Raw genomic sequence first — 17,829 nt, 5'->3', positions numbered from 1 at the left:
ACAATTCTTGATGTAGGTGTACATGGTAAGAATGGAACCGGTGATGCGTAAGAATACGATGTCACAGGGGTTAGGAATGCCAATCTCATCTTCAAACTGATGTGTGCTCACATGTGGACTCATAGCGATGGAAGCAAGGACAGTAACTTCGGCAGCTTCGTCTGTGCAAGTGCTACGATGATTGCATTGTCATGGGTTGAAACTTCCCATTTCCTGAAGCGTCACAACATGACGAGAAAGCATCCATCAGAATGGTGGGTTCTTGTCAAGATATCACTCTCTGTACAGTTCTGCTGTCTGCGTAGCATTCCGCCTAGCTTCAACAACAACAAAAAAAGAAACATTATGTTGATGCAGTTAGTAGGAAGGACAGCCTTTACTGCATGCCTACTCTACACAACAGTATTTAAAAGGACTAAACTACTGTACTAAATGTACCTGTACACAAGAAAACAGTAATGTAATTACTGTTCTGCTAAATTACATTCCCTATAGATGAGTAGCATTTCTACCTTCTCTTCGTTGGTGTACATTCTACTCACACAACTCTTCAACTGACAATGGTTGATGGAATGACGGGTGTGCATTCTAATTATGTTTACATTTGTCCTCTGTCAACGTCAGCATGTGGATGTGTTCCATTACCCCGAGTACCTGCACTAAGCGCTAGGAGAGTCAACGTCAATGTTGTGTTATGTAATTAATAACATTGTGTTTCAGTGAATGGTACACTGTGATACATTTTTGAATATGTCTTTAGGAGAGGAAATTAATTACCAAATAAAAAATGAAGGGTGCCATTTAAAAAAGTCATACCACTGTTCATATCTTTGTAAAAAAACAAAGCTACGATGAAGGCAATCATGCTGATTGATGCCCCCTGACAGGTAAAAAAGATTGGCTTGAAACATTTTGTAATTTGCATCTGGACAAACAGTTATTTGGGGTGATCAAGATAAATGGGACACCCTGTATATAAATTTATAAATGTCAATATGTAAAATATCAAGATGTTTGCTTTTTGAAGGTAGTGTGCTATAAAACTGTTAATATTGTGGATTTTTGACCTAATGGTATTTTAATATTTGTTGAAAAGGGAATCCACAGTTTTACTAGGTACTCCTACAGCTTATTTTGGTGTGGAGCACATTTAGAACATCTCAATATGATGTGGCATAGCTCTCCATTTGGTGTTTGCTGCTACAGGGGGATTAAAAAATGTGGAACTGAAGATGTAGCTTACATGATATGTGAGATATAAGGACCAGTGGGACCCCTGTCAGAATCTATACAGAATTTTGAGCTGTGTTAGCTCTCATGTTAAAATACCATAGATTCTTTTAACAAAAACCAGTGCCCAGTAATTGGAAAAAAGGACAGATCACATCCGTCTGTAAGAAGGGTAACAGATATGATCCACAAAACTGCTGCTCCATCGCCTTTACATCCATCTGTTATAGAATCATAGAACATAGTCTGAGATCAAACATAAGGTATCTCAAATAGAATGACCTCCTCTATGCCAACCAGTATCAAGTCCAAAAATACCAATCATATGATGCCCAACTTGCACTTTTCTCACATAACATCCTAAAGGAATGGATCAAGGAAATCAAATAGATCCAGAATCCCTTGACTTCCAAATACCGTTTGACTTGGTACCAAACCAACATTTATTAAAACAGTATCATTTCATTGGGTATGAAACAAAATTCTGTGACTGGATTGAGGATTTCTTGGGAGGCAGCACTCAGCTTGATATTTTGGATGGAGAGTCCTCTACAGAAGTAGAATCAACTTTAGGCATGTCCCAGAAAGTATGTTGGAATCCTTGTTGTTTATGTGTACGTTAATGACCTTGCTGGCAATATTAATAGCAACCTCGGACATTTGCAGATGATACAGTCATTCGTAATGGAGTACTGCCTGAAAAAAGCTGCAGAAATATTCAGACAGATCTTGACAAGATTTCAGAGTGGCGTAAAAATGAAAGTTGCTGAAGATGTGCAGGAATGTAAAATTATGCACTTCTCAAAATAAAAAAAAGTAGTATCCTATTCCCAATTAGAATCAGTCAATTTAAGCACATACCCAGGAATAACAATTTGTAGGGATATGTCATTGGATGATGACACACACTCAGTCATAGTTCAGGCAAGTGACAGAGTTTGATTCATTGGCAGCATACTGGGAAAATGCAATCAGTTTACATATCAGACTGCTCACATATCATTTATGTGGCTTGTATGAGATTATTGGTCAATACAGCTCAGGATAGACCTGTTTCTAGTAAGCCATGTCTCCTAAAATAATCAATTGAACAAATAATTTATGCAAATCACAGTAATATTTCGGGTATGTTTACCATATTTATTACAGAAAATATAGACAAAATTACAAATGTGGCACTAATAAACTTAAAATCAGGGGTATAGTAATATATATGTATACACTTTTTTCACAGGATATGTATATTTAAATACTCAGGGCACTAAATTATATTAAAATATTCACAAAAATTGATTCAGAAATATTGCAAATTTACATATGGTTTTAATAAGATGGAACTGCCTGGATAACATCACATATGTAACTGTGCCAAGATGATTCACATTGAAATGAAAAATATGTTATTGGTAGTCTGGTTACCAAGTTAACTTTACTGTGAGCACGGGTGTCTTTACAGTATAAACAATTTATTTGCAATGCAATAACAATTTTTGTATAATTACGTCCATTTACATATAACGTACATCAGAAATAAGACATGATTTTTATATATTGTTGTGTATTGTAGAGAAAAACTGTTAAATAGTGTTACTTTTTTAGCTTTTCAATGAAAAATAACTTTTCAATCAGTTCAGTGCAATTCCACTGCCAGGCAAATGGATATCATGTGCCTCATTCATACTGTGTGTCATTTATAAATTGCTTTATGAATTTGGTTATAATAGAGGGAAACATTCCACGTAGGAAAAATATATCTAAAAACAAAGATGATGTGACTTACCAAATGAAAGTGCTGGCAGGTCGACAGACACACAAACAAACACAAACAAAAACATACACACAAAATTCAAGCTTTCGCAACAAACTGTTGCCTCATCAGGAAAGAGGGAAGGAGAGGGAAAGACGAAAGAATGTGGGTTTCAAGGGAGAGGGTAAGGAGTCATTCCAACCCCGGGAGCGGAAAGACGTACCTTAGGGGGAAAAAAGGACAGGTATACACTCGCACACACACCCATATCCAATCACACATACACAGACACAAGCAGACATTTTTGCCTTTACAAATGTCTGCTTGTGTCTGTGTATGTGTGGTTGGATATGGGTGTGTGTGCGAGTGTATACCCGTCCTTTTTTCCCCCTAAGGTAAGTCTTTCCGCTCCCGGGATTGGAATGACTCCTTACCCTCTCCCTTAAAACCCACATCCTTTCGTCTTTCCCTCTCCTTCCCTCTTTCCTGATGAGGCAACAGTTCGTTGCGAAAGCTTGAATTTTGTGTGTATGTTTTTGTTTGTGTGTCTGTCGACCAGCCAGCATTTTCATTTGGTAAGTCACATCATCTTTGTTTTTAGATACATTATGAATTTGGTTAAAAATCAACAAAAATTGTTTAAGTTACATACTGATACGTGCAAAATTATTTGTAGAATCCAAATTTATGTTTTTCTTTGAGAAATAAGGCACACACTGCACGCAACCTGACAGTGATACTCAAATATTCTCCTATTTTCCAGTCTAAATAATTTAACAACTTTTACATATTTATATAAACTAGGCATTGTATCAATGTCAGCAACAACAGGGCTGTAACTATGATTTATAAAATTATTTAAAAATAAGTTCAGCAGCTCTAGTCTGTGTTAAAGCACAGTGGAACACAATACTAGTTATTGTTTGCATTCAAGACTGCATGCACTCACACTACTGGGCTGTTAGCACCAGACCTAGTTATCCTAAAGCTTCGCATGTGCATACTTGTCTCATACCATCCGGGCTGAAATTGTTCCTGTCATGCATGCAAAATACTAGTGCTCTAAGTCAGTCATCACAGCATTTTAGACATATTCTGTTATGGTTTATTTTACAACTTCTTGTTGGAGGATCTTCCAGATGACTCAGTTGAAGAGTATAGGCCCAGTTTTATTCCAAGCTCTTTTGGCTGCCATGAACCTGCTCTTGTTGGAAATGGGCTGAACTTTGCTGATTTTGTAGGACTGTCAGCCTGGTGTAAGGACTTAATTGGAGGGAAAGAAACACCTGTCTCCTTAAGTTTTGATGGGGAGAATACTGGAGAAGTGGCTTTTGGGGACTTACTTTTAGTAGATGAAAAAGAAATAGATAGATCTGTTGACGTTCGTCTTCTCAAGGGGTCTTTTTTCCTATGCCTTGGTGCACTGTCATATTGTGTGTGCTGTATTTCACCTGCTTCATTTACGGAAAGCATACTGAAAGATTTGTACAAAGGTGAAGTTTTGTATCTCATTTTACCATCTTCAGAAGAATCAAAAGATGAACTTCCTTTAGAGAAATGTAAAGACACTGGACGCTCAAGACTTGAAGTTTTTCTAACAGGTGATGTGTACCTGCGGAAAGGGGATGGAGGTGGTGAAACAAAATCTTTCTTAAGTTTGGATCGACTACCTTGTAGTGACCCTGATGACGATGATCGATTTAGCATCTCTGTAACAGTAGGAGACAATGGTCGACTTTCTTTCCCACTTCTGTGTGAAGTTTCATCTTCCCTGGTTTCCGACAGTGAATGTGTTAATACTGGCTGAAATTCTAACTCTGACTCTATGGAAGCAAGTTTTCTTTGGGTTGATTCAAGAGGTTGCTGATGTTTCTCAGTGATGTAGCTGGACATGCTTCTACTTTCTTGCTGTGACGAGAAACTGGAGTGCATGTCTGATACTTGCACAGGATGTTTCAGATCTAGAACTGAACTTTTAGGACTAAATGAGGCTGTTACAGGGGTTTCTTTCACAGCAAAACTTCGCGTATATGAAAACTGTTCAAAGTGTTTTCTCGGTAAAGCTTCAGATGTTGACACCTGTGTAGGCTCTTCAACAGGGCAGTCTACTGTGGATATTGTCGGAACATATTTCCTACCTATATTGCTGTAATGGGGATCTTGGGAATCACCCTCTGACAAAGGCCGAGGCAGCTTTTCATCACGAAATCCTGTTTTATCGATAGATGAAGAATGAACAATTATAGGTCTAAAACTACGTTCTGAACTTGAATGATCATCTTTAAGCATGTGTGAAGCACACGATTTAATTAGTTTTTGGCTGTCAATGGAACTCTCATCACTTGTAGAGGAAATGTTCCACAGTCCCCAAAAACTGGAATGATCTTCACTCTCCACAGTGGATGACTTTACTTTGAAATCTGTTGAACTGTCACTTGCTTTTGAAGTTGTGTCAGGAAAACTCATAGACATGGTACTGTTCTCCTCACCAGTGTAGAATGGTTTATCTTCTTTTTGAGATGTGGGTGTTTCATCAGAGGCAAGTATAGAAGAAGGGAAAGAAAATGAAAAACTTTTTTCTCTCCCTGTTTCCTTGTCAAATGTTGTTGCCTCAGTATTCTGTGGGAAAATCTTGGAATTTATGTCATCAAGAGCAGTTGGATTAACTGTGCTGTCAGAACTGTAAGAGGCACTAATCGGAACAGACGAGATGAAATGCACTGGGCTTTGTTTATCATTGTGGAAACTAGTCATGACATCTACAGGTTGAGATTCAGTTTTAGACACTGCAGAAACAGTTACAGGAATTGGAACTTTGTGCTCATCTGTTAAGGTATGATGTTCCTGAAATGAGTCATTCACTATAGTTTTTGACAGTATACTTTCACTCAGCTTTTTACACTCGGCACTTAGAAAAAATGGTACATTTTCAGTACTTGTTGATGATGGCACTGATGGTGCCTTCACAGAATCTGAGTCATCTTCTGACACACCATTTGTACCATTTGAACTTTCTTCTGAAAACTTACTTGCACGTCTCATTTGACACTGCAGTATTCTCTGAAGAATTTCAGAGTTTTCTTGTATGATTTTTAATGCTCGTTCACTGTTACGACGCCCTGAGTGCATCTTGTGGTCTATCTCCAGAAGTTCAGACATTTGCAGGTAATCATTATCACCTTCAGTCCCTGGAACTTTGCTTAATGCTTTGTCATGCAACCCGTGAAGTCTCTGATTGAATTCCAGAATGACTGACATGTCTTCATAATCAACATTTCTTCCTTTTTCACTAGGTTCAAGAATATATTTAGAATCACTTGCTGAGGTATCTTTTGAGGAAATAATGTCTTTATCTATGGATTGAGTAACAATAGAAGGAACTGTACTAGTTTCTGGAAAGATTTGTTCCATGTCTGTACTTAAATTTTCAGTCTTTTTTGTTTCCAATATCACAGATGAAAAAATATTGTCGCCTGTGGCTGTCGTTACATACGGCTCTGACTCCTTAATACTATGCATCCTTGAAGATGAAATATCCAGTTCTTCGTTTTCAGATGCCTCGTGTGAAATCTGAATGATACTTGGAAGGATTTCAACATTGGAGGTATCTTGGAAATTTTCCTTGATGTCTTGTGAAATTATTGTTTTATCACTTGTTGACTCAGGTACTTTTAATATGTCTGAATTTATTAAGTTCCTTTCTAAAAATGTAACAGTCTCTAAACTGTGAAAATACTTGTTGCTTCCATTTATGGTGACTGATTTTTCACTTTTAACACTATCTTGCACCGTTAACTTTACCATTAAGTCATCTCCATCAGTAGCAACTGGAAGTACACTCTGCAGGTGTCCAGTTTCTGTTGATACTGTCAGCTGACTCTCAGTTTTTGTGTGTATCACACCACCATTCTCTAACTCTTGCTGTTCTGCTTGGATTTTCAGTTCCTCCATTGGAAAGACACTTACAACCTCTTCTGGAATTTCTGGCACAATTTCTTCTTCCACAGGAGATATGAGGCTTTTCTGTGTGCTGATAGGGGATGGGGCTTTCTCACTCAATGGTGACTGCATATTCTTGGGGCTCCTCATTGATCCATCTTTTTTGCATGGAAGTGGCACAGAAAGAGAATGACCAGACACATAGGATGATGCTTCACTGAGACTGGTTGCTTCCTCTGAATCAAAGTCACTCAGCCTATCAGGTTCATCACACAGTTCTGTAGATGAACTGCTGTCGCTTTGTTTGTCATCTTCCAGATCTCTCGACACCTCAGGAATGTCAGCTTCTGCCTCAGTGTCACGGCTCTTTTCATCTGCAATAAATGTGAGCACATTAAAATCAATGCAATACCCACCAGCAGAAATTTAAAAGGCTTTTACAGGAAAAAGCAGCAACATATATAACTATAAATCAGCAGGCATGAATGCATCAAGAAATCAGTATTGTGATAGCGTAGACAAAAATTGTTTGTTGATGTACTAGAGCTATGTGGAATTATTGATTTATTTCAGTTCCTACAGGATATATAGGAAAAACATTAACCTTTAGTTATGAAAATATTTTTCGCCACCTTTTTAAGTGTGGAAGTTTAAGATATGCTTTTAATAAGTGTGACTGATGGCATATGTTTTTCCTTTACATTTTATGAGTGTAAACCAGTCATAGCCACTGTCGAAATGTCACCTACAGAAACAGCTACTTTCATTCTTACAAAGTAGTTGTAAGTGAACTAAACTGTAAAGGCATATTACAGATATTTTTGGTAACCTGATATAGCTCTATGACAGTACAAACAATAACACATCAGTTCAAAAATTTTCATGTTTTGGCATTAAGAATACATATCTTCCTTGGGCAGATTATTTATTGGGTAAAAAGGAACAGATGATTGTGATAGAGAAGAAAATGTGCATATTTTACAAGGTGTACAACTTTGCTTCCGACGTTTTTCCCCAACATTTGAGGCTTTAATGAAACAAATTGGTTACACATGTATCATTCAAAGTATTTTCCATCACTGGCCACTACTTTCTCCCATCTTTTGGGCAGTGTATGAATCCCGTGTCAAAAAAATTGTTCATCTTTTGAAGCGATCCACGAATCGATCCAATTTGTGGCTTCTTCATGAGATCAGAAGTGTTGGTCAGCTAGGCCATGCGCCATTGATCTAAACAGGTGATAGTCAGAGGGAGCAATGTCTGGAGAATACGGTGGGTGGGGCAGGACCTCCCATTTTAATGTTTCAAAGTACGTTTTGACCCCTTTTGCAATGTACGGTCGAGCATTGTCATGCTGCAAAATCACTTTATCATGTCTCTCACTGTCATTTCAGCTGTTTGTCTTTCAGTGCTCTGCTCAAACACATTAACTGCATTCAATAACAACTACCTGTGATTGTTTCACTTGGTTTTAACACCTCATAGTACACGATGCCGAGCTGGTCCCACCAAACGCAGAGCGTGATCTTGGAGACATGAATATTCGGTTTGGCTGTCAATGTGGAAGCATGGCCAGGATATCCCTATGATTTTTTGCATTTAGTGTTATCATAATGAACCCATTTTTTGTCCCTGATCACAATGCGACACAGAAATCCCTTCCGTTTTTGCAACTGTTCACAAACACACAAACGCCGTTCAACGTCTCTTGGTTTCAGCTCAAACAGGAGCCAAGTTCCTTCTTTCTGAATCATGCCCATTGCCTTGAGACTTTCTGAAAGGGCTTGCTGTGTCACTCTTCTGATTGTGCCAATTCTTCTTGAGTTTGACGCAAGTCTTCACTCAGCAATGTCTCCAATTCTGCATCTTTGAAAACATTCTCTCTTCCACCACTATGCCAGCCTACGACATTAAAAGCACCATTCTTGAAGTATTGAAACCACTTCCAACACGTTCTTTCACTAATAGTGTCCTTACCATATGTACTTGAGAGTATTCAATGAGACTCAGCCGTTGTTTTCTTCGGTTCACTGTCAACGACCTTTTATGGGTACGGGGATATGGAAGGCGGCCAAATTGGAGTCCGGGCTGCATCTTACAACACCATGGCCAACGCCTGTATGAAATCCTGACGGACACGGGTGTTGCAGTGCATCATTCGGATCAGCTTCGGCCTCGTGTGCCGGCAACGTCTGTTCCGAATGACGCTACACCACCTTCGGCTCTACCTGACGCTCGGGATACTGCAATCTCTCATTACTCACAATGCAGTCCTCTCACCATCATATCGGTGCCAGAACAAGGACTGATGCCACGAGGAGACGTGCCCATGCAGGAACCGGATGACCATCATCTGTCGGAGCAACTCTGCTCGCCTCCTTCTCCTACGGATGCGGACACTTCGCCCATGTCTCCTGTTATAACAACCAGACTTGCCGTAACAGGCAGATTGGTGCACGGGGCCCCAGAAGATTCGACCCCCATGTCTCCTGTCATCTCGACCCGTTATCATCAGGGACACTTCCGTCCGTACGGGAAGCCTCCTCCTCGAGACTTTACGGCCAGTCAAACAACACCTAAGGACGTTAGCAATCTACAGGCCACCTCCATCAAGACCTGTGCAAAAGACTGAAAGGGGGGAAAAGTGTTCGCAGATCTTTCAAAATGCCGCCACATAGTTACGCGTGTCCTCTATATGCGGCACTGTCTGCCAGCCATGCAGCAGCAGTGTCACCTAAGCGGCCAGCCAGCCAGTGGCTGCTAGACTTGGACTCAGTTATGATTTGACTGTTAAAGTGTACACACATCTTACTCTGTTTACTTGATCTGTGACTTTCATGTATTGTGTCTTCCTTGAAATATATTTGTTCAACTTGAAGTCATAACAAACTGCATAACTTATTTCAGACAGTACATCATTATAGATACTGTAACTGCATAATCACTGATAAATCTGAGATTACTATTAGCCTTGTCTGCCAGGACATTAATATACAACATCAATGCCAATACACTTCTAAATTTGTTGTTGTCCCCCACCCATGATAACAGCTGTATTCTCTTTACAAGGAAGTTCTCAATCCAGTCACAACTACCAACTGAGCGACCTAAGCACAACTCATGCCCCATCCTCACAGCTTTACTTGTGCCAGTATCTTGTCTCCTACCTTTCAAACTTTACAGAAGCTCTCCTGTGAGCACTTGCCTGCGAAAGGCAAATGTCCCGAGTTTGAGTCTCGGTCTGGCACACAGTTTTAATCTGCCAGGAAGTTTCACACTGGTACTGTCTCCAGGCACTAAGACCTGACTTCAGTCATGTGCGTGCAAGTCTTTGTGTGATGTGGGACAGTTCTATTTCTGAGGCAGGCCTTTGTCTGAAAGCGTAAATATTTCTGGTATTCTTTTCTATTGTGCCTGTCTGCAGCTTAGTGTATCCTCTATGTGGTGAGTAGCACTCTATCTTTTCCATATTGCAGTCACAAATTTGATACCACTAACATTTGTTAATAAGCTTTTGTGTGATCTGAGATAAATGATTTTTGGAAACCAAGAAATACTACGTCTACCTGACTGCCTTGAACTGTGGCTTTCAGAGTGTCATTGTGAAGAAAGTAAAGTTACATTTTGCACAACTTCCAAATCAGTGCTCATTGGCACAGAGAAGGTCATCCTGTTCAAGATACATCATTATGTTTCACATCAGAATATGTTCTATCTTTATGGATCACTTCTGCTCCCCTGCTTGCTGAAAGGTGCGAGCTGTGCTTTCTTTCAATATCTGGCCAAAGTTTTTTGTTTGAGCAATCTGCCATATGTTAAGATTAACAGGTGGGCAAAGTAAGCCTAAATTCTGTGTAAAATCTGACATGGATACCATTAGATCCTGGAGCTCTGTTCAGTTGTAGCAATTCAGCTGTTTTTCGATGCCAATGACACTCCTATCTATATCACTCATATTTGCAGTACTCATAGCCATTCCTACATAAATGAACATCTGAAAACTAAGTTCAGCATTTATGTTTTTACTTTGTTACCCTCAATTTCATTTCTTGTGTCATCCACGAGCATCTTGACACTAGATTTCATGCCAGTGACAGCTTTTCTATATGACCAGAATTTCTTCGGGTTTTGTGAGAGCTAGTTCAACAAGATACTGCTAGATTAATGACTGAAGGCTTCACACATTCCACTTTTGAGAGCACAACATATTTCATTTAGCATCTTTCTATCAATAGCCCTATGATTTGTTTTACACCTACTGTGTAGTAATTCTTTACAGACACTATATACCCTGGAAAGTCTCTTCCAGCATAAATTACTCTACAAGTTACATATATGTCCACTTTGTCAACTAATTGTCTAAAAGTAAGCCACAATTCCTGTACATGTGCTTGTCCTGAACTAAATGTTTCTATTTATTCCTTATGACATGACACTACTGCCTCTTTCTCTCTGTCCAGTTTTCTGAACATATAAAGCTTTCAACTAATTTTAGTTGTCCTTTGTAATATACTAATTTCATGAAAAATGGCTTCTTTGTAACTACCCATTGTCTTTAGCAGTGGCAGTTGAAGACTTCTAGTGCAGGAAGTCGCCCTCATTCTGCAAAAGGACTTGTCAAGGGGGAAAGAGGAGCGGATAGAGGTTCAGGGCGCTCTCTGGCCCTTAAGGTGGGAAGCTGCCCCAAAAAGGCAGAAGAACGAGCAATAATCAGTGGCATGAGGATGTAGAAGGCAACAGGAATCATTCCATTAAAGTCACATAATGTGTATCCACAGGACATGTGACCTGTAATTGGAAAAAATGTCATCATGATCTCTTCATTGGCAAAACAATTTTGGACTAGTGTCCCATTCATACCTCCAGAAAGGAGCTGCCTGGGGGGAGGGTGACCATGAGAAAAAGATTGAACAACCAATTAAAGGATAACATTCAACAAATCAGGGTGTGGAGTGTGAGTAGTTTGAACACAGTAGGACAGCTAGAAAATCGGAAAAGGAAAATTCTAAGGCTCAGTTTAGATAAAGTGTGAGTCAATGAAGTGAAGTGGAAAGAAGACAATGATTCCTGGTCAGATGAGTAAATATGACATGAGGAATATCAACTGCAGCAGAAAATGGTATAACGGGAGTAGCATTTGTTAGGAATAGGAAGATAAGCTGGCCGCAGTGGCCGAGCGGTTCTAGGCACTTCAGTCTGGAACCACGCGGCTGCTACGGTCACAGATTCGAATCCTGCCTCAGGCATGGATGTGTGTGATGTCCTTAGGTTAGTTAGGTTTAAGTACTTCTAAGTCTAGGGGACTGATGACCTCAGATGTTAAGTCCCATAGTGCTTAGAGCTATTTGAACCATATGAATAGGAAGATAGGGCAGAGAATGACTTATCATGAACAGTTCAGTAACAGGGTGGTTCTCATCAGAATCAACAGCAAAACAGCACCAAAAACAATAGTTCAGATATACACTGCAACACTGCAGGCATAAGATGAAGAGACAGACATAGTATATGAGGATGTTGAACGTGTAATTCAGTACATAAAGGGAGATGAAAATCTAACAGTTATGGGAGATTGGAGTGCGGCTGAAGGGGAAGGAGCAGAAGAAGCATTACAGGAGAATATGGGCTTGGTAGTGGGAATGAAAGAGAAGAAAGGCTAACTGAGTTCTACAATAAACATCAGTTAGTAATAGCAAATACTCTGTTCAAGAATCACAAGAGTAGGAGGTTTACCTGGGAAAGGTCGGGAGATACGACATGATACCAATTAGATTACATCATGGTCAGACAGAGATTCCAAAATCAGATATTGGATTGTAAGGCATACCCAGGAGCAGGTGTAGACTCAGATAATAATTTAGTAATGATGAAGAGTATGCTGGAGTTTAAGAACCTGGTCAGGAAGAATCAGTACACAAAGAAGTGGGATGCAAAAGCACTAAGGAGTGAAGAGAAATGCTTGACATTCTCTGCAGCTACAGACACTGCAAAAATGAATAGCTCAGTAGGCAGTTTAGTTGAAAATGATGGTCATTACTAAAAATGTCCATCACAGAAGTTTTAAAGAAAACCATAGGTACAAAGCGAAGAAACGATGAGTAACAGAAGAAAAATTTTAATTAATAGACAAAAGTAGGAAGTACAAACATGTTTAGTGAAATTCAGGAACACAGAAACACAAGTCACTTAGGAATGAAACAAATAGGAAGTGCAGGGAAGCTAAGATGCAATGGCTACATGGAAAATGTGAAGGCATCGGGAAAGGAATGATTGTTGGAAGGACAAAGACAAAGCTACCTTCAGTGAAATTAAAATCAAGGATGGTAACATCAAGAGTGCAGTGGGAATTCCAATGTTAAATGTAGAGGAGAGAGCAGATATGTGGAAAGAGTGTACTGAAGGCCTCTATGAGAGGCTGGACTTGTCTGATAACATGAGAGAAGAAGAAAGAGTCAAGAGGAAAGAGATAGAGGATCCAGTATTAGAGTCAGAATTTAAAAGAGCTTTGGTCAATTTAAGATCAAATAAGGCAGAAGGGATACATAACATTCCATCAGAATTTTTAAAATCATTGGGGGAAGTGACAGCAAAATAACTATTCAAGTTGGTGTGTAGAATGTACAAGACTTTTACAAAAGCATCAGACTTTCAGAAAAGCATCATCCATTCAATTCCAAAGATAGAGTGAGCCAACAAATGGGAGAATTATCACACTATCAGCTTAAAAGACATGATAAATATACATAATTAATATACAGAAGAATGGAAAAGAAAATTGAAGATCTGTTAGATGTTGATCAATTTGGCTGTAGGAAATATAAAGGCACCAGAGATGCAATTCTGACATTGAGACTGGTAATGGAAGCAAGACTGAAGAACAAACAAGCATATTCATATCATTTGGCAACCAAAAAAGCTTTTGACAGTGTCAAATGCTGCAAGATTTTGAAATTCTCAGAAAAACAGGGGTAAGCAAGCTATAGGAAAAGATGGGTAATACACACTATTTACAAGCACCAGGAGGGAACAATAAGAGTGGAAGACTAAGAACAAAGTGCTTGCATTCAAAAGGGTGTAAGACAAGAATGTAGTCTTTTACCTCTACTGTTGAACCTACACAATCAAGAAGCAATGGGGGAAATGAAAGGTTCAAGTGTGGGATTAAAATTCAAGGTGAAATGATAAGTTATAAGATTCCCTTATGACATTGCAATCCTTAGCAAAAGAGAAGAAGAATTACAGGATCTGTTGCATCGAATGAACGACCTAATGAGTACACAATATGAATTGAGAGTAAATCAATGAAAGACCACAGTAAGTATCAGAAATGAGAACAGCGAGAAAGTTAACATCAGAAGTAGAGGAAGTTAAGGAATTCTGCCACTTATGCAGCAAAATAACTCATGATGGATGGAGCAAGGAGGACATAAAAAGCACTAGCACTGGCAAAAAGGGGCATTCCTGGCCATAAGAAGTATCACACATAAGCCTAAACTTGAGGACAAAATTCTGGGAATGTACATTTCACGCACAGTGTTGTATGGTAGTGAAACAGACTGTGGGAAAACCAGAACAGAAGAGAATCAAAGCATTTCAGATGTGGTTGCACAGAAAAATGTTGAAAATTAGGTAAGGAACAATGAGGTTCAATGCAGAATTGTCGAGGAAAAGAATTTATGGGAAACACTGCCAGGAGAAATGGTCAGGATGATAGTACATCTGCTAAAACATCAGGGATAACTCCCATGGTACCAGAGGGAGCTGTAGAGGGAAAAACTGTAGAGGAAGACAAAAGTTTTAAGGAAGCAGGTCACAAGTGCTAGTCTGAGATGAAAAAGTTGGCACAGGAGAGGAGTTTGTGGTGCTGTCGTGGATCTCATCACCAATCAGAAGACGGATGACTCAAAAAAAATTATTTGTAATTTTATGATTTTATATGTAACTTATCAAACTTTAGGCCTACACTTTCTAAGAAATTTAATACATTAATTGAGTTCTCTAGGAAGTTACTGTTGTTTCATTTAGACTAAACCTAAAATTTCAGGAATGCAGGAAAAGATAGATTGCTACTTACCATAAAGAAGACACGTTAAGTTGCATACAGGCACAATTAAAAGACACTTACACAAAGCTTTTGGCTATGGCCTTTATCAATAAAATAGGAACAGAGAAACAAACACCATTCATATACACAAGCAAGCACATCTCATGTACACATGATCACCAACTCTTGCACCTTTGGCCATGAGGTGCCCATGGCACCCTCCTATGCCAAAGGGCTTATAGGCCATCTAGAGGAGACCTTCCTAGCCACCCAAAATGTCAAAACCCTAGTCTGGTTCAGGTTCATTGATGATATCTTCATGATCTGGACTCAGTGCCAAGATGCCCTATCTTCATTCCTTCACAACCTCAAAACCTTCTCTCCCATCTGTTTCACCTGGTCCTCCTCAACCCAGCATGTACCTTCCTAGGCATTGACCTCCTCCTCTCTGATGGCTTCATCCACGCCTCTTCCCACTTTAAACCTGCCAACTACTAACAGTACCTGCATTTCGATAGACGTCATCGCTTTCACACCAAAAAGTCCCTCCCATATAGCCTGGCCACCTGGGGATGGCCCATCTGCAATGATGGAAAATTACCTTCCTCAGCATGCTGATGGTCTCACCAAGGCCTTCACAGATAGGTAGTACCCCCAGACCTAGCCCACAAATAGCTCTCTCAGGCCATTTACAGTCACATTCCAAATCTTCCACCGCCCCCAAGAACCGCACACAAAGGAGTGTCATCATCTAGTACCACTACAGACTGGAACAACTGTATCACATCCTTCACCAGGGCTTTGATTACCTACCACATGCCCCAAAATGAGGGACATCCTACCTGAGATACTTCCCACCCTTGCTAAAGTGGTGTTCCATTGACCACCCAACATCCACAACATACTAGTCCATCCCTATGTCACTCCCAATCCCAATCCCTTGCCACAAGTATCATATACCGATGGAACATCTAGGTGCAAGACCTGCCCAATCCACCTTACCAGCACTTCTTATTCCAATCCTATCACAGGTTTATACTACCCCATCAGGGGCATGACCACCTGTGAAAGGAGCCTTGTCATTTACCAGCTCTGCTGCAATCATTGCACAGATTTTTATATTCATATGACTACCAACCAGCTGTCCACCAGGATGAACAGCCACCTCCAAATTGTGGCCAAGAGCAAAGTATACCACCCTGTTGCATAACATGCTGCTGAACATGACATGCTTGATTTCAATGGCTGCTTAACTACCTAAGCCAACTGGATCCTCCCCTCCACCACCAGCCTTTCTGAACTGTGCACATGGGAGTTATCCATACAACACATTCTCTGCTTCCATAATTATCCTGGCCTCAACCTACAGTAACATGCTTTCTGCACACCCTCCACCCAGCAGTTTCTATCCCTTCTGTCCTATCATCTCCTCCCAATTCTCATCTCTCACCTTCTTTGCTTGCCACCCTTTGCCAACATACCTGCTATCTTTCTCTGCTCCTCTCCATTTTCACTCCTTTTTTCCCCTCCTCCCTGCCCCACAACCTTCTGGTGCTGCACCTGTTGGCATTCTCGTTCTTGCACACTTTGCCAGGCAGCATTCCTCTTCCCCCCTCCCATACACTACTATCCCTTCCACCTCCAAACTGCTGCTTCCATCCCTCATTATAGGTGCATTCTATATCTACATCTATACTCTGCAAACCACCGTGAGGGGTATGGCAGAGGGTACATCACACTGTACCAGTTATTAGGGTTTCTTCCAGTTCCATTCATGTATGGAGTGCAGGAAGAATGATTGTTTGAATGCCTATGTGCACACAGTAATTATTCTAATCTTATCTTCAGGATCCTATGTGAGCAATATGTAGGGGCGGTAGTCTATTCGTAGAGTAATCATTTAAAGCCAGCTCTTGAAACTTTGTTAAGAGATTTTCTCAGGGTAGTTTATGACTATCTTCAAGAGCCTTCCAATTCAGTTCCCTCAGCATCTCTGTGACACTCTCCCAGGGATTAAACAAACCTGTGACCATTCGGGCTGCTCTTGTCTGTATATTTTCAATATCCCCTGTTAGTCCTATCTGGTATGGGTCCCACACACTTGAGCAATATTCTAGAATCAATCGTATGAGTGATTTAAAGCAAACTCTTTTGGAGATTGATTGTATTTCCCCAGTATTCTACCAATAAATCGAAGTCTACCACCTGCTTTACTCATGACTGAACCTATGTGATCAGTCTATTTCATATCCCCAAAAAGTGTTTTGCCCAGGTATTTGTATGAGTTGGCCAATTCAAACAGTGACTCACTGATATTGTAGTCAAAGGATGCTACTTTTTTTCTGAAATATAAAATTTTACATTTCTGAACATTTAAAGCAAGTTGCCAATTTGAAATCTTATCAAGATCTGACTGAATATTTATGCAGCTTCTTTCAGATCCTACTTCATTATAGGTAACTGCACTGTCTACAAAAAGCCTGATTTTACTAATAATACTGCCTTCAAGGCCATTAATATACAACATGAACAGCAAGGGTCCCAACATACTTTCATGTGGCACACCCGAAGTAACTTCTACACCTGACGATGAGTCTCCATCCAAGATAACATGTTGCATCCTCTCTACGGAAAAGTCCTCAGTCCAATCACAAATTTCACAATACTCCATATGATTGTACTTTTCACAATAAGCGTAGGTATGGTTCTGAGTCAAATGCTTTTCAGAAATTAAGAAATACAGCATGTACCTGATAGCCTCGATCCAAACCATTCAGTATGTTACGTCAGAAAATTGTAAGTTGGGTTTCATGTGATCAGTGTTCTCAGAATACATGCTGGTTGGTATTGACATGGTAATTCTGTTCAA

The 17,829-nt window shown here is 39.8% G+C and overlaps 1 protein-coding gene across 1 annotated transcript in view; it reads right to left on the bottom strand.

Annotated features, from left to right (window-relative positions):
- Positions 1-3,517: 3,517 nt before the first annotated feature.
- The window catches only part of LOC126201832 (uncharacterized), an 827,155-nt gene continuing 812,843 nt past the window's right edge, over positions 3,518-17,829 (bottom strand). Inside the window, exon 11 of the mRNA XM_049936816.1 lies at positions 3,518-7,290. Within this exon, the coding sequence (XP_049792773.1) occupies positions 4,088-7,290 (3,203 nt within the window). The 3' untranslated portion in view covers positions 3,518-4,087. The remainder of the gene's footprint in view (positions 7,291-17,829) is intronic.

Source organism: Schistocerca nitens, chromosome 1 (genome assembly GCF_023898315.1).
Source record: "Schistocerca nitens isolate TAMUIC-IGC-003100 chromosome 1, iqSchNite1.1, whole genome shotgun sequence".
Taxonomy (NCBI): Eukaryota; Metazoa; Arthropoda; class Insecta; order Orthoptera; family Acrididae; genus Schistocerca; species Schistocerca nitens.
The sequence above is the reverse complement of the archived record's forward strand: the minus strand, read 5'-3'. Positions and strand labels throughout refer to the sequence as shown.